Source organism: Olea europaea, unplaced genomic scaffold (genome assembly GCF_002742605.1).
Source record: "Olea europaea var. sylvestris unplaced genomic scaffold, O_europaea_v1 scaffold1422, whole genome shotgun sequence".
NCBI classification, from domain to species: domain Eukaryota; kingdom Viridiplantae; phylum Streptophyta; class Magnoliopsida; order Lamiales; family Oleaceae; genus Olea; species Olea europaea.
The window spans coordinates 158,268-181,473 of record NW_019231751.1 but is presented as its reverse complement, the minus strand read 5'-3'; the positions used below and the strand labels follow the sequence as shown (position 1 = coordinate 181,473).

The 23,206-nt window shown below is 33.9% G+C and overlaps 2 protein-coding genes across 2 annotated transcripts; both read right to left on the bottom strand.

Moving 5' to 3' along the window:
• Positions 1–5,536: 5,536 nt before the first annotated feature.
• LOC111375838 (SNW/SKI-interacting protein A-like) lies at positions 5,537–7,351 on the bottom strand. Its single transcript, XM_022998751.1, has 2 exons — positions 7,209–7,351; positions 5,537–6,931 (listed from the first exon to the last, which is right to left on the bottom strand). Exons 1-2 carry the CDS (start codon positions 7,349–7,351, stop codon positions 5,812–5,814), a joined length of 1,263 nt encoding a protein of 420 aa, XP_022854519.1. The 3' UTR covers positions 5,537–5,811.
• Positions 7,352–15,598: 8,247 nt separating this feature from the next.
• On the bottom strand, positions 15,599–16,907 carry LOC111375830 (classical arabinogalactan protein 9-like). Its single transcript, XM_022998742.1, has 2 exons — positions 16,204–16,907; positions 15,599–15,855 (listed from the first exon to the last, which is right to left on the bottom strand). The coding sequence occupies exons 1-2, from the start codon at positions 16,834–16,836 to the stop codon at positions 15,778–15,780; spliced, it is 711 nt and encodes a 236-aa protein (XP_022854510.1). The 5' UTR covers positions 16,837–16,907; the 3' UTR covers positions 15,599–15,777.
• Between the last annotated feature and the right edge of the window lie 6,299 nt (positions 16,908–23,206).

Sequence of the window (23,206 nt, the reverse complement as noted above, 5' to 3'; positions counted from 1 at the left end):
CTATGCTAGTAAGAGTTGTGGGGAAGAATCAAGATTGAATATGAGTTAGGATTGAAGTTTTTGAATTATTGAGAATGAATAAAGTAACTACAATGCACAAGAATCAAGAGTGAAAGAAAAATTTAGTATTGTTATATTCATAATATTGTTTGTTAAATTTGTATTTTGCAATTGAAATTTGAGATAATGTTTTCATTTTCGTTTGGAATATTGCATTTTTGTTTTCATTGACTCTCTTTTCATAAATTGTTTTATATCAATTTGACAGATGTACCTATAAAAAATAATTTATTTTCGTGATTATTAACCGAACCGAACCGATTTACATGGTTATGGTGCGGTTATGATATGGCAAAAATTTTGACGATTCAGTGATGGTTTTGGCCGAACCGAACCAAAATCGAACCGTTGCCATCCCTCTAACAAACTCCCCTCGTCGGGCTCGTACAATTCTATCATCAAGGCCAGGGAATCTAACGTCGCAGATAGGCATAAGGCCGTACTTCCTAGCTGCAGCAATAGCTAAATGCTCTTTTAACTTACAAGGTTCATCGGGGTACTCGAAGATCATATTAACCTGAGCCACAGGTGTTGCCTTTAGGAAAATAGCCGTGGGTTCAATCGAGGTACCTACATCCTCACTACTACTCGAACTACTGGATCGGTCACCTCCCTCACTACTCGACATTACTTAATGAACCAAAGTCCTAACTTATGAAATAGGTTAAAAGTCTCGAACCTTACCTTTGTGATACCGGAGAAGTTCCTCAAGTGTTTCGCTCGAGCACGACCTTATATAGAGCTTGTTTACAGTTGGTAAAAAGTAAAAAATAAAAGGTAAACTACTGTATTTATAGGAGCAAAATACGGAAGGCCAAAGATCACCATCTTTAGCCGTTCAAGACATAACACATGTCGCGCATCTGGACACTCCCTGCAACGGTCAAATCACCTCCCAATAATTTCGTCCTTGCACATACCTCGACGAGGACTGTTGGGTCAATTACACCCCTTCATCGAGCACGATCCCTATGAAGGAGTGCACGAGGGCCAGTGATACGGCCCATTCTAAGACCTGAGGATAATGCATTCCTCGAGGATTTTCTATACATCGAGAACTCTCACATGCCTGGATTTCTCTTCTTGGTAATATAGTCCTCGGGATTTGGAAGTCATCGAGATGTATTACTCGAGGACTACGGTTGTGCTTTCCCAACCTTTACTCGACTGAGTCCTCGAGTGCTCTTGCTCGATCACATTATTCAAGATGAATCCTTAATCTCTCGAATTCACGGGAAGTCCTACCCTCCAAGGACTCTATGCCAACTATGATATCATTCATCATAAAATTCTATTATGAATAAGACATTCTTCCCAAACAGGACTCTATTGGATAAATACGTCCAACTGGCATAATCCTACTAGGAGTATACTACTTGTCTCTATAAATGCCAATCTTGGACATTATTCAGGTACGTTTTCATTATTCTCCAATTTATAGCCTGACACACATAATTCTCTATCTGACTTAAGCATCGGAAGGGCGAAGAGAATACACCTCGTTGCCTTTATTTCAGGTACCGAATGACTACGACCGTGTTCATCCAAAGTCTTCAAGCTCGAAAAATCAACAGGTACGATTTTTTGTAGCATCACTTACCTTTTTTTTTTTTTTTTTTGCATTTTTACCCTTAATTACACATTTGATTGTAGAAAATGTCATTTTCATCCAATTTCTCTACTAATCGAAGGTAATTCTCGCCATTTTTCCTATTTCTTCCCCCATTTAAACTCATTTTATCCTCTATTTCTTCCTTTGAAAACTAATAGGAAAACGCAAAATAAAAAAAAATAAAAAAAATAGAAGGTATGGGCGTGCCAATAGCATCTATTCAAATGTCAAAATCAGATGTCCTAATGAGATTTCCCCATGTTTATCTGACCTGAGATTATGTATGACCTTCTACATCATTGTATGAAATTTGTCACATTTCTTGAAGTGCATGCAATCAGAGCACGATGATGCGAAATATTGACAATTAGTAGACATTTGGCAAGCTAGCATGTGATGACGTCTGTATCGAACCAATAGCCTTGGGGCATTCTCGCAAGCAATAATACAATTGAGTTGCGGGCGACATAATGTTGCTAGCTTAATAGTACCCTGTGATGAGTGGTCAATGTCATAAGGTTGGCTGAGGAGTGAAGAGGTAATATGAAGGTACCTTAAAGGATAGTTAGCTCGTTCGTCTAAGCTAGACGATAGACTCTTCAAGTTGGCACAATGCCATGTCCTAATGCACGCAAGTAAAGTCTATATATAAAGAGGCCAATATCCTCCAAATAGAGCGAATTCAACTGACAACCCATATTTCCTAACCATCACCAACTTTTAATAAAGAATAAAACTACTCAAACAAAGGAAATTGACAGGGTTTGATGACAAGTGTTATTGTCTTTTTTTCTACCTATCAAATGAAAACATAACACGTATCTTGCTGTTTAAAATTCAGTCATCGAACATGTTCTTGCAGCAGGATTGTTTAATAAACTCTCAACCCAAAATCTCTCTCTACCTAAGTAAAATCGCAACTCATCTCTCACCAATCACCTTCTGTCAAAAAGTTCTCTATTGCCGCACTCCGCCTTGTTATGTCTAATGAAAACCAATGTCTACCTTAACGATAACCCTTTTATATTTTGTAAATGTAGATCAATTTATACTTTAATTAAAATATGAATTAAATTACTACAATATGAAAACAAAAGCATAGGAAAAGTTAAAGTTAGGGTCTCCAACATTTGCTCAAAAAACATTTTTACTCCCTAACCTTTAAAATGAAGCATGTTGGTTGACAAATAACCGACATTTGTTCACAACAGTGAGACAACGACCAACAATGCCCAACTATCTACCACCTAATTTACCCAAAGCATAAGATTTATCACTTCCAGTCAAGCCCTGACCAAATCAAACTCAGTAAAAGGAAAATAAAAGCTATAACATTAACATTCTATCCATGGATAATTAAAAGTGGAAATTACATCCCGCCTTATTTTTAAAGATTAGTAGTATTCTAAAAACAGGAAAGAGGTTTCACTATTCACAAATCAAATCTTTTGTTTTTCATTTTTTAAATATTAATATTAAAATTATCAAATCAAATTAATCTACCCACCCATATATCTCAACCAAATTTCATTCACATACCCAAAATTCATTCCCCCATCTCTCTCTATCCACCACACACATCCCTATTCATTATCAAGCGACCACTTTACACAGCCGGCAACCACAACACACAATGGCATAGCAGCGACAGTGGAGTTGGGTGCAGATCATCGACGCGAGCACTGTACGAAAGCGGTGACGGTGCTGGGCGAAGAAGATATGCTAGAATCGTTATTAGCAATCGCGTTGAAGAATGGTGGTTTGTTATGAGATCGTGGTGGTTTTGCAAATGGATTCCGTGTCAGTTTGTCGAGACCATGATGGTTTCTTGTTGGTAGGTCTGTGAAGGAGTGTTGGTGGAAAATCGTACTTGTGTGGTGATGATGGCAGTGATAGTGTTGCGACGACAACGACGATGAGATGATGGCGACTATGGATCTAATTTGTTGGTGGTGAGCTGGTGGTGGCAACGCTAGTTATGTTGGTGAAGTGACGATTCTAATAAAGTTGTAATGGTGGTGGTGGTGGTCATAAATTACAATACTGGTGAGGTTGTGTTGATGGTGGCAGTGTGGTTCTAAGGTGTTTGGGGCAACGACGACGGTGGTCACAAATTATTTGATTTATTGTTATCAATAAATTGGATAACGTGTGATCAATTAAATAGATAATTTGTGTCTAACAAATAACATGAATTAGATATTTTGTAATCATAAAATAAGTTGTGACTTATAAAATTTATAATTTGTGACTAATGAATAATATGTAACATATTAGTTTGATAAATTTGTGATCGATGAATAAATTGACATATAAAATTTTTGATTTGTAATCTTGATATAATTTGTAACCTATAATTTTTTTTATTGTGATCGATAAATAATTCATAACAAATTAATTTGATAACTTACGACCAAATTGTATAGAATTGCAACCTGATTATATTTAATTAATAAAATATATGCTCGATTAATTATTTTATAAATAAAATCTGATTGTTGAAATTTTAAACATTTTTTCTTTATTTTGAAATTATATATGAATTTTTCCCTAATTATAATTGACTCCACTGGACAATGAAAAAAGTAGAAATTCTACCAGGCGCCTACCTTTTAATAAATATTTAGAATATACTATTCAACATTTTTTTAACCAGAAATACTGTTTTTTCGAAGTAAAAATAGAAATGTGAAAAGATAACCAAATCAAACAGAATATTCATGTACGTATCTAAACTTACTCCAACAAACGTGCTCTTAAATTAAGGGAATTAAACACATCGTTTACCTGATTAAATTAACCCTCAATCCCTAAAATGGCGTTATTTCTTATTGCAACCAATTCATCCGCCCAAACCGTCTCTCGTCAAAATTGCCCACCTAGAAAATCAAAACCTAACTGCCGAATCGATCATTCATGAATCTAATTTAACCCTCAATCCCTAAAATGGTGTTATTTCTTATTGCAACCAAATCACCCGTCCAGACCTTCTCTTTTCGAAATTGCCAACCTAGAAAGGCAAAAACCTAGTTGTCGAATCGATCATTCACGGATCTAACTCAGAAGTTTATTCCATGCCATTTCATACAATCCAAGTGGGCATCCCCAATACATGGTATATCTAATTGAAACTCCAATTTAGATGGGGACATGTACCTTCAAATTTCTAACTTTTAATCTGAAAAAAGCGTTCCACTATCGCCGAGATATGGGATGTAGAGGAAACATATGCTATCGTGAGTACTCAACAAATGACATTGATGTGATACCCTATGATTAGTTTTTTGAATTTCTTCTTCCATTTAGGAAATGGTATTAATGATACAGGTGAAAGTAGGTCGAATTCATATTGATCAGTTACAAAATGATTGGATGGTATTATTTTTAGAAGGTAGTATATGTTAAGATAAAATTATATAGCTTGCAGTATTTTTTGATTTTATTAATGTTATAGAGTAAATTATAAAATATTTTAATACAATGATGCATATGCGAAATTTTCCCACGGAGAAATGCCACACGCAGTCCTGTTTGGCCCGAGTTTTTTGTGCATCTTCTAAACCGGTTTATTTACTGTTCTGATAAATGAGAACCAATAGCACTTTTCTTTTAAAAAAACAAACTAACCCGAACTCAGAACACACCGCCTGGATCTGGTTTAGTACATCCTTGAAAGAACAAGCATTACAGTCTGTCTCAAATAAGGATGCATGGCCATAGCATATCAAGTAAGATAATTATCTGGCTTTTAAATCAGGGACCCCCTAATGTTCAGACTGCAACAGAAACTACGGGGCAAAACACAGCTGAACATTCCAACATATACACAAAATTGATAAATGACCTTATTCAGACTTCGAGCAGTAATTAAAGAAATGCTAATAAGACACTGATATCAAAACATGAGGAACAGCAAAGCAGAATGTACGGTCTGTCTACCATCTTCTCCACAAATTGAACATGAACCCCAAGTAGCGCAATTATATTAAGAGATCACAGAATTTTAAGACAGCTAATATGAGAATAAAATCCAAGCTAACACAACACATCATACACTGGAAACAGTAGCCATAACATGGGACTAAAATGACACCGGCAGAACCAACAAAGGACCTTTCTTCTGCCAATTCTCAACACATTTACCGGCCCTTCTCAAAATTAATGCGTGATCTACCAGATGTTTCAAAACCATCACGCATCGAGCCCGCACCAGCCTTCAGGGTTCCTCCAGTACCAACTTTCTCCATGGCCTTCTTCCCTTTCTTCACCTCCGTCAAAAACTGATCCAAACCAAACGGATCAGCTTCTTCAGCCTCTCTTTCAAACTCAACTGGCCTATCTCTTTGGCCAGTTCTTTCAGATGTTCCTGTAAATGCCTTGTCAGGCTTAAAACGATCAGTTTTCATTAACTTGTCCAGCTGTTCATCCGCACCTCCATACATCTCGTCATCTGCATCCTTCTTTGGTCTGTACAGAGTATTCATAGTAGATTGAGCAGTAAATAGGCCCTTATCGTATAAGTTGTAAGCATCATCGGTGGCAAAACCAGAGTCCATCCCTTTCTCCTGGTTGAACAATCTCTGGTCATACATAACTTCACCCCCTCTCCCAGCTCCAGCGGAGGCCATTCCAAGAGCGACTTTCTCACTGATATCACGATCTCTATCCCTAGTAATTTTGCTCTTCTTCCCCATTGCAGCATCTTTCGCCTCCAGCCTTCTCTCCCTTTCCCTCTCACGACGCCTCTCCTCACGGATTTTCTCCCTCTGCAACCTCTCCTCCCTTTCCTCCTTTGTCTCCTTGGGGGCATCTCTCACACGCTCATAATCAACACTCATCTCATCACTGTTGATCGCACCCCTCTCAGTAGGCATTTGCGCTGCAGCAGCAGGAGCAACACCAGTTCTCTCTGATCTCGCCTTCCTGGCCAACTCCCGCAGCTCCATCTCTTTCTTCTCCTTCTCTTTCATCATCATCTCTTTCTGAACCTTTGACCTCATTGCAACAGCCTCTCTTGCCTTCTGCTCGGCAACATACAAGGCCTCTGACAATTTAGCAAAATTGTCATTAATTTGAACATCCTGAAGCCCCCGACCATCGGCAGCCAGACGTTTGTCAAGAGGTATTGTATACCCCTTAGGGTTCTTCCAGTTTGAAATACATGGTGGAATCTTCCAATCCTGCTGATCCTTAACGGTCACAGGACGAGGTGGAGAATGCATAACCGGCACTGGTGGAGAACCAGATGCCTTTGGGACCCTAAAAAAATAAAAAGTAAGAACACAATAAATCCACCAGAACATATTTTAGAAAGCAGAATATAATAATTCTTTGAAAATTTCTGTTAAAGCAATACAACAGAAGTGGTTCATCAGAAGTGTGGGCAAAATTTTGGAATAAGGCCCTTTTCCACTGTCCTTGGAATAAGGCCTTCCTTTAAATTGTGTGGTGAAAACATTCAATTTAACCCCTTTAGAGAAAAGATTTTCCACTACTACTGTGCCTTTAGCTTCTTCACTACAGAAGATGGTTGTACCTCCTACCCCAATCCCAATCCCCACACCGTGTCCCCCCTTCTCTGAGCTCCGGAAACTCCATATAAGAAGTCCACAAGACACCCTGACTGTGGAAAACAAGTACAGAGTTTCTGTAGCAAGGAGGTGGGATAATCTTGTTCATGGTTCTGTGATTGATTTCGACTTTATTAAAACATATAAAGACACACTAAGAGGCCCATACAATCTGCAGCATCAAAAATACCGTTCATGTTTAATATATCACATGAAGTTTCAGGATTCTTTATCAGGGTGAAAACCTTTTTCTAACGTTTTGTCATATTTCCTTCAAATCTTGATAGTGAATATTATCCTGCTCTGCCAGGCACTTAACCACAGCAGATGGCATTACCTGGGGCCTGAAAATTCCGCTTTCTGAGTTAATACTTAATTAGATCTGAAGTACTGGCGGTAATGGTGAGGAAGATGGTATTTTAGGAATATCAATTACTAGGAGGTCAATATAAACAGCGAGGCCTTGTTAAAAGATCTGCTGCTGCTTTATGAAACAGTGACCCAGTGTTGGTGTTTAAAAAGCAGCTATTTTATTTCACTTAATTTGAAAAAATTAATAAATTGTAAAATATTATTTATAACTCAAACAGCAACAACTTGGAAGAAGCAGAAAGAGATCAATTTTACCATATTAAGAAAACAAAATCACCAAAATTTTGAAAAATATGAAAGACATTGGTTCAAAAAATCAGCCATTGCGAATTTGCAGTTAATAAGGAGAAGAAGCCATATTGTTATATCCTAAGCTTGGGGAGGGGGGAAGAAGAGCTTATCCAGTATTTTGAAGAACCGGAAAAAAGAAGGTTCTTACCAACCATCAGGGAGACAGGGACAGAGCTATATAATCAAATACTAGAGGAGGTTAAAACTCAAGACCCAAAAAAAAAAAAAAAAGCCCATAATATACTATAACCAAGGAAATACAAAATATGAGATTTACTTGTAAACACTAAGCAAAATTTCATGGATACAATACCATGTTTGCCAACTTCTGAAGTTAATGAGAAATTCAGCCAAAATGAATTTTTCCAAAGAAAAAGTTCAAAGCAACAATAAAGCTCTCACAAAAGAGAGCACGAAAAATAGATAACCAGACGTGGTTTCAAATAAGTAGGTAAAAACTCGGACTCTAAAAGGTTTCCAAATGAAACATCACTACTAACAAGAGTATCGAATTTATCATACTGACACGTCCAGTTTCAAACTAATAGCAAAAAAAATCTAAAAGGGACAAGCATTCAGCCAACAAATAATATCCTTGGTTAATATTTCCATTTCCTATTGGTTAATGACCATGACCATTAAACTAATCTGCATCTGTTAAAAGTTCAAAATATCCGTACAAATGCAAATATGTTGTCATGCAGTGTCAACGTGAAAGCTGTATATATTCTCTATTGTTGTAGAACTGTAGGATTGCTAATTTTTTGTCTTAATTTTGAGCTCAGGTTGGGACCAGCTTGGTTTTTCCTCGCTAATAGGCTCCAAATTAAATCCTCCTCTTCTCACAGCAAACAAATTTTCAGTTTCAACGTTCATGTATAACGTTCTGAAATTTATACAGAATTTAGGTTTGGATAAATCTGAGAAAAAAAATCAAAAAATTGCTATACATCTGAAAAATTAAAAATAACCATTACATCAGATAATTGCAAAGTAAAAAATAAAATAAAAATAAAAAATTTGCTATACATCTGAAAAATTAAAAATAACCATTACATCATATAATTGCAAAGTTGAGGTTTGCGATTTGGAGGATACCCCACTGGATCTTGTTCCTAGGTATTTCACCTATTGCACTTGAGGGGCATCTATTTCTTTAACGCAAGGAGAAAATCATAAACAACCGCATAAAAAATTAAAGAGAAAAGTTGTCGAAAAATCACTGTTGCTAGAGAAAGATTATCATCAAGACACTATACAAGTATTAAATTATAAGGAGTTGAGTTGAAATTAAATCATTCACAACAATCAGATCAAGTGCGATTTCAACATATAAAGCCCATTCTCTAATAAACAAATAAATAAAATAAAATAAAATAATTCCGATTACCTTCGAATTATGTAGATGAAGAAGCTGAGTAGAAATCACTGCAACACAAGATAAATTGGTGCAAACGAATATGTCTCCCTTTTTGCCTCTCCCCAAATCTATAGCGTAATACCGATGAAGAAAACCTTAGCCGACCGTCTCCCTCTCCTATGAGATGAGATATGGGTCATTGTTGGGTAAGCATGCCTTTTAATTGGGCTTTACACGATTACATGGACCTCAATCAAGTAATTGAAAATTATACTAAGGGTCCGTTTGATTGCGAAAATAGAATTTAACTGAAAAAAAATGAATTTTGATGAATTAAATTGTCTAAAAATTATTTTCTTAAGAATAGTAAATTATTATATTTGATTAATATAATTTTTCACGTGAAAAATGTCGAAATAAAAGTCTTTTTTGTTTGTTTGACTTTGTTTTAAATGAAAATTGTCAATTAAATGAATAGAATTTACTGGTATTAAGGATGAAGTGTGTTTTCATTGCCAAAAAATTCAAGAAAATCATTTATCTTTTGGTGTTCGTTTAACTTTGTTTTGCGTGAAAATTGTTAATTTAAGGGATATTTTCTTTTACAATTGTTCCTAAAAAAAATTCCCATTGCCAAAAATTAAAACAAAAAAACAAACAAAAAAAAAGGGGGAAAACCATTTCCCACCAAAGCCGTGGGACAAGAAATTCCCCAAAAACCATGAAAATGTGACCATATGAAGAAAAAGAGAGAACCAATTCCATTCCAAATTTTGCCTATCAAACATAAAAGGAACAAAAAAAAAAAGGTGGAAATTGGATTTTTAATGGAATTGGGGTGCAATCAAACTATTGGATATTTAACTTTCAATTATGACAAATTAAGTGATTAAAATAAAAACTCAAATAAGATGTTTAGGAATTTAATTAATTCAAAATTTCGTTCATAATTTTTTTTGGAAATATTTTTGATATTGCTCTGATAATTTAAATATATGTTTTTTTCTTTAGAGAGATATAGCATGAGGATAAATTGTAGAGTCAGTTTGTATTTGATGACTCAGAGTTTTGGTTCCCGAACTCGACCTATGTAGCCTGATCTCAACCCCTCACATGTCACCAACCTATGAGGTCGGACCACTCGGGCCTTATATTTTGATCGGGCTGTATGTCCAACAACGTGACTTAAAGTAAATAAGTGTCATATTCCAACTGAAGTTCCTGGGGATCCTCATCATAACGATTTAACTCATTTCCTGTGTGATTCAAATTCAAATGAGATACTTTGAATGAAACTCAAACACCTTGCCCAACGAAGAAAAGGACTACATGTAGCTAAATCGTTCTATGACTCTATCACCAACATCTATAAATACGTGGCCAAGACTCATTATTCAGGTACGTTTTTTATTACTTCCAATTCATAACTTTATACACTAAATTCCCTGTCTGACTTAAGTATTAGACGGATGACGAGAACACACTTCGTTGCTTTTTTGTTTTAGGTATCAGAAGACAATTCGTGTTCATCCAAGCTAGAAGCTCAAACCTTCAGTTCGAGATCTATCAGGTATGATTTTTGGTAGCATCAATATTAAAAAAAAAATCAATCATTATCTTTTTATTTACACGGTTAAATGATGATAAATTTGTGGTCACATCTATGCAATATAGAAAGGATACAATTCGTGTGAAACAAAATTATATGTTGCTAAACATCCCACTAAATGTCACAATGGTCACATTACACAACCATTTATGTATACATAAAACACTGGTCACATAAATATGTCGTAACTCTACGTTATAGCAGTAGACAGACTCACAATTAATTGTCACATCTCACATTAACTCATGCTATGTAAATTGATCGCAACTATGCGATAAGAATGAGTCTGATTTCACAATCATTTTTATTAGGAATTTTTTGAGTCACATTTTTTCAAAAAAAAAAAATAATAATAATAATAATAATAATAAAATTGAAACAGTGATTTGATATTTTTTCAACGACACATTTTTCAATAAAATAACATTACACGCAAATTCAAAACTTTCCTTATTTTTTAACCACACATTTTTTTATTGATATACTATTATAAAATACATTCTTATGAAATAATGTAGCTCAAACAAGGGCTTAAATGATCGTTCCAAGATCACAACGGTAATATATGGTCACATGGTGGAAGTTTGCGCCATAGTAGAAATCACAACACACCTTCAATATTTTTTAGGGAAAGTTGCAAGCACGGTCCAAAGCCTTTCTTTTTCACTGATTTTGCTTGAACATTTAACCCTTGTTTGAGCCTCATTTTGTGGGAATGAATTCATTTTCAAATAGTGATTGATGGAGAATATGTAGTTAAAATTTAAGGAAAAATTTTAAGTTTGCGTGTAATATTATTTTATTGAAAAATGTGTGGTTGAAAATGAAATTTGAAAAAATAATTTTTTTAAAAGAATAAGATTCAAACAAGGGTTTAGTTTGTACTACATGCTCATAGCCCCAAACATTTAAAATAGTCCAATTGGAAGGACATATGGATGTTTCCATCCATTTTATCATTAGGGTCCATTTGATTGTAAATAAGGAATTTAGGTGGAAATAAAACGAATTTTAGGGAATTGAATTGCCTAGAAATTATTTTACTGGGAATTGTCAATTATTGTGTTCGATTGGTATAATTTTTCACGTGAAAAATATTAAAATAAATGTATATTTTGATATTCGTTTGGCTTTGTGTTTTATGAAAATTGTCAATTTAAAAGATATTCACTTTTACAATTGGTCATGAAATTTGTTTCCACTGTAAAATAAATAAATAAAATAAAGAAGAGAGAAAGAAAACCAAATCCAAAAAATCTGCATTTTGATGTTCGTTTGGCTTTATTTTACATAAAAATTGTCAATTTAAGGAATATTATCTTTTACAATCGTTCCCATTGCCACAAAAAAAGGTAGAAAACCAAAAACCACCAAAACGGTAAGAAAACCAATTCATTAAAAACAAGGAAAAATGTCACATGTCGGAAGAAAATGAAAAACTAATTGCCAAGAAAATTTTCCCTATCAAACAGCCGCAAATATGAAAAATGGAATTGCATTTCCTAGTTTCATGGAAAAGAGTTGCTATCAAACATGGCCTTAGTTGATTAGAATAGTGAACTTTGACATATGTTGATCAATTTTTAAAATGCTAAATTGATAACTTTACACTTTATCACCAAAAACGCAATTATAATAATTAAATGAAAAAACCAAAACCAAAACCAACCACCCATCTCCTTCCTCAACACACCCCCGCCCCCCGCGTCCCCCCCTCGCTCCATTCCCTTACCCCAAAACCAAAACTATCGCCCCAAAGGTCGACCACCATTGCCACCCATCCAGAGATGGATTTAGGAGGGCTGGGCTGTAGCCCCCCCCTCCCAAGGTCCAAGAGGATTTTTTTTAAGATGTTTTTTATTTTTTTGGTAAAAAATTAATTTTTTATGTGTAAAATTTTTTTTTCCATGTAGTAGCTTGATTTGAAATTTTATAGCCCGATTTTGGATTTAATCCTGGATCCGTCCCTGCACCCATCCAATGCCTATACCATGTCACCTCAAACTAAGCCCTTTTGTCTTATGCTTCGTTTTAAAGCATGTTAACTGTATTTTTAAACGAAGAACATGATTAAGGACAATGTTTGCTAAGTTAACGAAATATTAAAGATAAAAATATGGAAAAAAGGAAAAAGCTAGAGGAATAAATATAAAAATAAATAAAGAGTATTTTAATGGAGAATATGCAGTTAAAAAATAAAAAAAAATTTGAATTTGCGTGTAATATTATTTTATTGAAAAATGTATGGTTAAAAATAAAATAAAGAGAAATGTATTTTAAAAATAATGAGGATCAAATAATGACTAAAAATCTTTAATATAATTATAGTGTATTATGAAAAAAAATGTCATGAATATAACCGTCCATAGTCAAGACTCAAGGGATTACAGGAGAAGGAAAATAAGGGTTAATAATCTCTCTCTCTTTCTTAGAAATGGAAATACATGTAAGAAAAAAGAGCTGCAAGTCATATCTTATATAAAAAGAATTAAACTACACGCACACTCTTTGTGTACATTAAATTTGATATTTCAAAATCTATCTCTATAATCTATAATATATTAAAATATCACATCAAGAGATAATTATTTTTTAGACGATTTTAATATCGCTGCGATTCAATTATTTAAATAATATGTTACTTTTTATTTTTCGATATGTAATAAATACTACAAAATTATTGTCATTTATGAAATTTGTGTTATTCATTCTCAATTAATTAACATTAACATTAGAATTTTCACTCGATGAATCTTGATTTACATGAATTCAAAGTTATTATAGATGAATTTATTAATATTCATGTATTTGAAAATTTTAATGAATGTTCAAATTTATGTATTAACAATTAAGTTGTATGTATCAAATGTAATATAAAAATATTACTCATTTATATTATTTTATCATTACAAAAAATTTGACTCATAGAAATTGAGTTTTGAGAGTGCAATTTAAGTACAATTTTGTTCTCTTGAATTTCTATGCTAAATTATATTTTATTTAACTCGTTCGAGATTTATCAAATCCTCCAACAAATATAATTTAGCATAGTATAACGTGCAATGCATGTTCAATTTTGACTAGCGTGTCAAAATGTGTTATTTTTTGTTCAAAGTATTATTAAAATCAATGTATAAAAAATTGTCATCTCACAATAATGTCAAAACTTGATGTAAATGTAGTAAAATTGATATAAAAATATTATCTGGGTAGAGTTCTAATTTGAGTGCCTATTTGTCACTCTTTAAATTTTTAAATTGTTTGCTACAATATCATTTTTCACCACACATTCACACAATAAAATATTTTACATACAAACTAATAAAATTTATTTACTTTTTAACCATACAATCTCTAAAATATTTTATTCAAAACTCTTTTAATTTCTCAAATAATGGGTGACAAGCAGGGACTTTGATGACCTCTTAACCTATTTTTAACAAATAAAATATAATTGGTTTTTTATTTTAGATTAAGCACTAATTGTCAAATATTGCCATTATAATACAAGTTAATAAAATTAAGAGAAATGCCATTTGTACAACATTTATATGCTGTAAATTTTCACAGCCCTCTCACAAAAGTGGGTCTTGCGATTAAAATAATCGTGGGCCCCATCCCTATACGTGAGAGGGCTGTCAAAACTGTTGTACATGCAGCAACCCTCTAAAATTAATTGTCCACTATTTTCCTTTCTAGATGATTAATAAATAGTATAGTTTAAATTTTTATTTACTAATAATCCATCTTCATATAGCTAAAAATAAAAATAAAATAATAATAATAATAATAATAAAATGAAGCAGTGCATTTGCCCATAATTAAATAATTGAAGTTGGATAAGTACTTCAAGTGATCCCAAACTATTGTAATACTTGCATCTTTATTTATTAAACTGCTAAGAGCGTCTTCAATCGTTGTGTAAACTAGATTTAAATTGTGATTTAGATCTTTAAAATGGTCAAAAAAAATTTCAATGAAAAGATGCAAAGGAAATATAAATTGCATTTTTTGGTAGGAACTTTTTTTTTTTTTTCAAATTTTATTTTAGATCCACAAGAGACAAAAAGTTAATTTAAATTTTTCATTAGAGTAAAATTTGAATTTTGATGCACTGAAATGTAAATGATGATGCAAAAATAATTTTGAAGATTTAATTTATACCTAATTTTATACCATCGTTACAGATGCTCTAATAAGTTGGTGCTCTAATAAGTTGGTGGTCACGTCAACTTGATCAAATCGTCTAAACATTGTGAAAATATCTCTTTTTAACTTTTATATATAAGGGTCGGATGATTATTCAACATATATTTGCGAGGCGTATCCATGGATAAATTGTTCTAGTAAATGTTAAGAGTTCAATTTGTTCCTTTTTAATACATTGTTCTAGTATAATTAAGTTCATGTTTGGTTAGAATCAAAATTTTAATTTAAATCAAAGTTAACAATTAATTTCAATCTCATATTTCATGGTGCTCACAAATTTTTAATCACACATTTTATCAAATTTTATAATTAAAAAAAATCTGAAAATTGAATTTTTAATCCCCACTAAACAGGGGATAAAGTTAGAGATTGATTTGTTCTTTTTTTAATACTCAGGACCAATATGTCACTAGTACAATAAATGAGACCTATGATGCAATTTTTTTCCAAGCCCCAATGATTTCTTAAACTATTGTTTATCCGTACAAAAACAATATTGACACAGAATTCCGGGGTGAAAATGGCATAAGCTAAAGATAATCTCATTCAAAATAACTCTTCTCAATACAAAAGCCCCAACAAAAGAATCAAAATCAATGTATCATCATCAAGTACAAGTAAAAACGTCCATAACAATAGGGACTAATAATAATAAGACAGCAATATATATGTGAATATGGAGAGAAAAACAGATCTAAAGTAGCAAGTAGACCAAAGCACTTCCGAAGACAAAGCTCCCACTAATCTTCTGCAATGTCGAATCTGCTCCACTCTGCTTAAATATAAAAGAAGCAGAATAATTTGATTTAAGTATTAGTTTTAGTTAAGTATATATCCAAAAAAATAAGCTCAAACAGGGGCAAATTTAAAAATGTTTTCTGAGCATTTTTAATTTTATCTTCTAATGAAAAAAGAACCCACAAGGGACACATCAGAACGTGAACCTTGAACGACACGCACCTCAACAAGAACAGTAACATCTCTAGTAGAACTGGACTAAATCTAGGTACATTAGTTCCATGATTTACGAGAATGCAAAGTGCCGCACAGTGCACGATCGGCGCAAGTTGTGATTGGAATACATGGCGTGAGTAATATAGTTGTGAGTGAGGGCGTGTACCTGATCAGTGGCTGATATTGGAGCAGGAGAAAGAGCCAGGATACTCGGGGCCGGAGATCCGTTCAATGGATTCGCAGGACTCGTCAAAGACGGAGATAGCGCAGGAGATGTGGTTGGAGTCGCAACTGGTGCCGTAGCTGGCGGAGAAGCTAGTGGTGCAGGTGTGGGAGCAGCAGGTGGTGGAGGACTAGCAGGGGGCGGCGGACTCGATGGAGGTGGAGTAGCAACTGGTGGAGGTGAAGCAGGTGGAGTGGGAGGAGCGGTAACTGGAGGCGGAGATGTAACCGCCGGGGGTGGAGAGGACGTGGGTGGAGGTGTAGTAGCTACTGGTGGTGGTGTGGAGGCAGGGGTTGGACTTGGTGGTGCTTGTGTTGTTGGACTTGGCGGCGCCTGTGTAGTTGGACTTGGCGGCGCCTGTGTAGTTGGAGCTGGAGGCGCCTGTGTAGTTGGACTTGGCGGCGCCTGTGTAGTTGGAGCCGGTGGCGCCTGTGTAGTTGGACTTGGCGGTGCCTGTGTAGTTGGGGCTGGCGGCGCCTGTGTAGTTGGACTTGGCGGTGATCCGGTAGATTGACCGCCGACTCCGGCGACGACAATGCAGATAAAAGCCATTAATATCGCCCGTTTTGTATCCATTGTCGCACTAAAAGTAATGCAACTTTTCACTAAAACGTTATGAGCGAGGGGGGTTTGTTGAGAGCGGAATGGGTGGGACGGTTTATATAGGAAGATTATATGCACGTATAAAGTGGGTTTAAAGGAAAAAGACGAGTTTTGTACGGTATGGAGCCGTAGACGAGTAAAAAGGATAGGTGGCTACTTCTGAACAAAGTTGAATTAATTGTTCCAATGGTCACTGAAGTTAGTTACATATCTTTGATTTAATATTAAAGTTTAAAATGTCGAGTTTTGATCACTGAACCTAAGTTCATGTCTTTGATTACCTGCTATATTTAAAATATTGAATTTTGACTATTGAACTTTAAAAAATATTGTGTATTACTCACTAGTATAAATATTGAATTTTGAAAAATGTCAAGTTTTCAGTGAGTAAATTTTTAAAGTTCGGTTGTCAAAATTCAATATTTTAAATTTTGGTGAACAATTGAAAATATGGATCTAAGTTTAATAACCAAAATTTGATATTTTAAATTTCAATGATCAATAAAAAATTTGGATCTAAGTTCCGTGACAATTGGAACAATTAACTCAATAAAGTTGGCGTCAGTTGTAACACAAGGGATGGAAGTTGTGACTACCAAATGCAAAAGCCTGTTCTTCCCTGTGGTTAGGTGGGTCCTACTGATTTTCATGATTTCGTTGATGACAACCGTTGAAAACAAGTTTTTAACATTAAAATGATTAACAGGTTAAATCCGAAGGTTGTAAACGATTTCATGGATAAATTTCTTAGTAATCAAGTTAAATAATGATGATCCGCTGGCAAAATAATGTATTTTGCACCCCTCAAGTTTTCACTTATATTTTGTTTACTTTTTAGAAAAAAAAATTACCTCCACAGCCCAACTTATGAGAAATGTAGCAAGTTCGATCCCCATTTTCAAATTTTAGCGAAATGATCATTTATCATTTAATTTTATAACAAGTGTATAGTCGACATGCTCCCATCCTCGCTCTTGTCCCGATTTCCCATTGCATCTCTCCCAGTGTTTTGGTTCGTGCTGGGTTTCCCACCTCATTTTCTATTGTTCAGATTCCAAAATTAGCTAATTATCGATTACATGCTCGTATGACTTGGTTTTTTCTTTTTCATTATTTTGAATGAAAGGATGACGATTATTATTAAATAAAATAAAATAAAAGTGCTGTTTTCCATTTTATTTTCTAAGGGACATGCGTGCATTAAGGGACAGCGTACAGCTCAAAATTAAAAAGATAGTTGCCATTATAGTGCGCCTGCGCCACACAAATAGTAATTAAAGGTGACAGATAATCGATGATGCCTAGGTTTGGTTTGGTTGTTATTGATTTGAAAAGCAAAGAAAAGAAAAGCTCCACTCACACAATTCTTTTGCTTACAAACCAATTCACCGTCCTTTCATCATCATTTCCCTTAACCAACTAATCATTCAATTAATTTGAACGTAGCACATTGTCAACGCAGCGAATAATTTTACTTAGCATCAATTTAGTCTAGGTGATAACAACGATGGCTTAAATCAATTAAACTATTTTGTCAGAATTTTTTTGACATATGGCTGACATCCTTTCACAATGTCCGAAAAAGTAGTCCCCCCTCTTATTGTGAGTGTCAATCACCCATTATGTCAACAAAATTCGATCACCATAGCACCGTTGGACATAAAATTATAGATTCAATTAAATATAGTAGTTTATGACCTAGTTAATAGAACGTATAATATGCTGACATTTACACTGACACGTAATACTACTAATTTTATACAACATTATTCAACTTTTTACTAGAGGGACTATTGATTGCACGTTCAAGTAATAAATAATTTCTAACATTTTAAAAGAAACAAATTAGTCACTAACCTTTTTCGTTATAGTTGAATAATTATTTTTTAAATAATAAAAACTATCTAAAATCTCCGTTATATGATCATATTGTCCTCGTATATTCAACATTTTGTCGTTTGACAATTATAGCATTATTATTCGATTTTTTAAATTTCTTGCCAAACATGCTACAAATTTATAGTTGGTCAATTAACAAAATTCATAGGTATCTTTTTCTTTTTTCGAAAAATCACATCTTCATTGCTCTTTGTGAAAATCACCTCATAATTAGCATTATGTGAAAAAAAATGTTGGCGTGGATTGAAAGGGATGAAGACATTTGGGGCCAACAATCATTTGTGCGCACTGACTGATATTACCCTCTAACCTCCTACAGCTATACTGCTTTTTCGGATAAACTTTCTTTCTCTCGATCTGCTTTCGTTTCTTCCTACGTTCCACGTAATCAAATCTTCTTTTCTAGTTCTCTGTTTTTGTTATTATTCTTAAGCTACAAGCATCCTAATTAACGTGCCTCCGCCTCAATTGGTCCAGCTCGTGCGGCTAGTTTTTAAACGAGCCTTAGCCCCAGATCTATCCATCTGAACCCTATTACCGAGCACGGCCTCAACAAGCCGTTGGCGGGGGGCCTGCCATCGACAGGCCTCTTTTCAAAATAAAAAGTTGACAGTATAATATCCAATGAGATGCAAAACACAAGATATTAGAAATTATGTAATTTTTAGTTTATTTCAAAGAAGATGTATCCGCAATAGTGTAGGAACCTTCTTTCATTTGTTGTGACCTTAAAAACCTCCTATCCAGTATCAACAAAAATTGATTCAAAATCAAATAATCGGTTACATTGGACTAACAATAGTCACAAATCTAAACTAACGGTTATTATTTGGACACACGAGTTAAAGTGCAAGCATCCCCGAAATGTGGTCGTCATCTGAAAACACGCGTTGACGAACATCTTTTCCTTGTACAATATCAGACAATCTATCTTTAGAACATTTTTTTGCCTTTTTCCAGTTGATTTTCATTCTTTGGGTATATTCGAACTCCAAGTGATGACAAAATTACAATTTCTACTATCTCCTGGGAACAGTGTACGAGTTTGGACATAATAATCGTGGAGGATGATGAATCCTTCACAGAATTGTGAAAAATGAACAAACAATTATGGTTAGAAGATATCTTCGATTGAGAATCAATTTGATAAAAGGAAAGATTTTTTCGATGGAGTTTTCTTGGATATGTTACGATGGTGTAGATTTATGGAGACATACTTAATAGGATTTTTATTGCAATTTTTAGCTCTTGTTTGATAGAGAGTAAAGTCTAAATTATAAATAGGCGAAATCAACAATTAATTTTAATCACATATTTTACGAGATTTGCAATTTTTCAACCACGCATTTCATCAACTTTTATCAAAATCAACTAAAAAAATTATTTTAATCCCCTCCAAATTAAGCCCTAATAATTAACGTTTAGCCTGTGTTTGCTGCACATTTTTTCAAAATGAAAATGGATTTTTCAACCGTTTTGCACAGTTTTCTAAGTCAAATGTGAGATGTAAGTTAAAGAAATCATGCTAGATGAACTTGAAAATGGCTCTATTTCTTCTGAAAGTGAAGTAAATATGGAAAACAAACAGGGGCTTAATTTGTAAAAAAAAAATCACGATAATTCAAAAGGAGAAATTGCAGATGAGGTTTCAAACCTTTCAAATTGTTACAAACTATAATCAAGCCTTTCATTTTGCCTCTCATAGTCCCAAACCTCCATCTTGATTGTGGCTGGAAGACATGGACGGGAACTGTCCATTCCTCCGTTAATCAACTCAAAAAAATCAATTTGACCATATTTTGTTTAATTTTTAAAAGGATAAATTTTAAATTTATATTTTTTCACTAAGATAATTAAAAACTAAATAAAAATGAAAATAAAAGATTACACCAATTCTTTTATTTCATTTTCTTATTTTTAAGACTCTATAAATACTTCTCATTTCAATTCATTTTTTCACACCAATTCTCTACAAACATCTCTGGATTATCTACAATCTAATTATTCCCTCTCAAATCTCAAATTCAATTTATTTCATCTACAGCATTTCTCATTCTTCATATTTTCGCACTTTATCTCAATTTTATAATTCATCCATTACATATTTACATTCCATCATTCATATCTTCTATATTACTATAATTATATTTCACCTTCATACATTTCAATTTTATTTTGTACAAACGGATCCCAATTCTTATGTCGAGGGCTTGTTAGATGGCAACTCACATGACTCCACAATTTCAATTTCATAATTATTTTTTTCATCTTGACGACATCCCTATTCTTGACGATTTGAAAGGTACTAAACATGTTATTAGAAAAATCACAAAATGTTTAAATTTTTATGCTCGTATCACTTATTCCAATTTAGAGAACACGTTAACGTCAATTATAAATTGTATGCACGATGGTTGGGTGTGAACGTTACCTCTCCTAACGCTAATCTTCAAGAAGTTGATGGGGAAATATCGAATTTATTCAAAGATATTAAAAATAAAAGATTTGATGCATGTTTCTTCTAGTATTTTTCATGCATATAATCAGATATCAGATGCAAGTTTAGTTTTCAACTGAAATGCCTGCTAAGTTACATGGACATTTGAATAATCAAATGCTCAAGTCTGTAGAACATGTGGATGCAATTGCATTTGATTTACTTGATTTTTAGTCACACCGCGAACACACATATTTCATTATTTTTGTGATTGCTCGTGATCTACTAACACCTCCATTAGTACTGTAGCTACGAAATCTACTCTTAGTGCAAGTGGTCAAGTTTCGTTCGATTTCAGCAATTGGCTCAAAGAAGATATTTCGAAAAACTTAACGTGTAAAAAAAATTGGCAAGACGCTCATTTTAGAATACAAAATAAATATGTTGAAATTGCATATAGTTAGGTGATAATATTTAATTTCGTTATATGCATTCTTCATTATTTCCTTAATAATATTTTAGTTTTTTCTTTTTTTTTTAAAAAAAATTGTACTTGTAACCAAATTTTCACGTAAAATTTTAACTTCACTTATTCAAATATTGAGTAGTCGATCCTATGATCGAAAAAGGAGATTTTTTTTTTAAAAGGTGAGCTTATGGGGCGACCTCGGCCCTCGAGCATGAGTTTGACGAGCCGAGCTTGTGCGCAATGGACCCGAGTCGGCTCGACTCATTGCCATATCTAACCTCTGTCGGTATTGGGTTTGGTCTTCGAGGTTGGGGATGGGATGATCGTGGGGTGCTTTTAAAATATGAATGGTTTATAATTTTATTTTATTATTTTTTTGGTATTTTATTAATTTATCGGAGAAATATAAACTTACGATTTTTCCCTTTGAAAACCAATGGAAATGCGGTCCAATTGATTTTTTTTTAATTGACTGTTGGAGGAATGGATGAATTTCATCCATATGTCTTCCAGGTACAATCGAGATGAAAAAGTTTGGAACTACGAGTGCAAAAATCAAAATTTGAGTATAACATGCAATAAATTGAAATATTTGAGACCCAAGATGCAGTTCTTCCTAAATTAAAATAATGAAGTGCCTGATTTTTCAGTTTGGGTGGTTGCCTAATTTTCCCTCACCGGTTTAGGACCTGAGATAGATTTTACATTTAAAAAAAAATGAAAAGAAAAGAAAAAGGGAATCAGGTGTTGTTAAAAATAAAAAATAAAAAAAATCACGACACAAGTACAAATTTTTTTGACTGAAAATCCTTACAGACAACACATAAAGATCCATCATTGGAAGATGAAAAAAATAATTCAATCACATTATGCCACTTTCATGATAATTATTTTGGTAGATTTTTTCTATACTTGAAGTTTTATTCTAAATAAATTCCAAAGATTGAGGGTATTGTGGTAAATAACTCTTGAATATTCTGAGCCTCATTTTCTGTCCAAAATGTATTTCAAGATAATATTTTGATAAATAATGTATGGTTACAAAAATAAAAAAAATTAAATTTGTATTTTATTGAAGAATGTGACGTTGAAAATAAGATTGAGAAAATATATTTTGAAAATAACTGATAAAAGGCGGGTTTTAACTTTGGATCGAGCTACAGCAACATGGGACTTGACATGCAGTTTGACAGAATACACACATGCACAGGAGGTCGACATTTTTTAATCCATGTGGGATCCAGAGCAATTGTGGGAGGTGGTCACCCTGGCAAGCATTTTTTGGCAATTCAGCAAAATAGTTGAAGTTTGCTCGATCACTCACTCACTCACTCACACTAAGAGTGCGTTTGATTGACATGGAAAATATTACTTATTTTTTTTTAAAAGGTGAGCTTATGGGGCGACCTCGGCCCTCGAGCATGAGTTTGACGAGCCGAGCTTGTGCGCAATGGACCCGAGTCGGCTCGACTCATTGCCATATCTAACCTCTGTCGGTATTGGGTTTGGTCTTCGAGGTTGGGGATGGGATGATCGTG

What these genes read in the sequence shown, in the direction of transcription:
- LOC111375838 (XM_022998751.1), bottom strand. Translation starts at nt 7,351, where the DNA reads ATGAACAAGATTATCCCACCTCCTTGCTACAGAAACTCTGTACTTGTT. An exon ending in GATTGGGATTGGGGTAGGAG is followed by an intron (nt 6,932 to 7,208) that starts GTACAACCATCT and finishes TTATTTTTTTAG; the next exon opens with GGTCCCAAAGGCATCTGGTT.
- LOC111375830 (XM_022998742.1), bottom strand. Translation starts at nt 16,836, where the DNA reads ATGGATACAAAACGGGCGATATTAATGGCTTTTATCTGCATTGTCGTC. An exon ending in CAATATCAGCCACTGATCAG is followed by an intron (nt 15,856 to 16,203) that starts GTACACGCCCTC and finishes ATATTTAAGCAG; the next exon opens with AGTGGAGCAGATTCGACATT.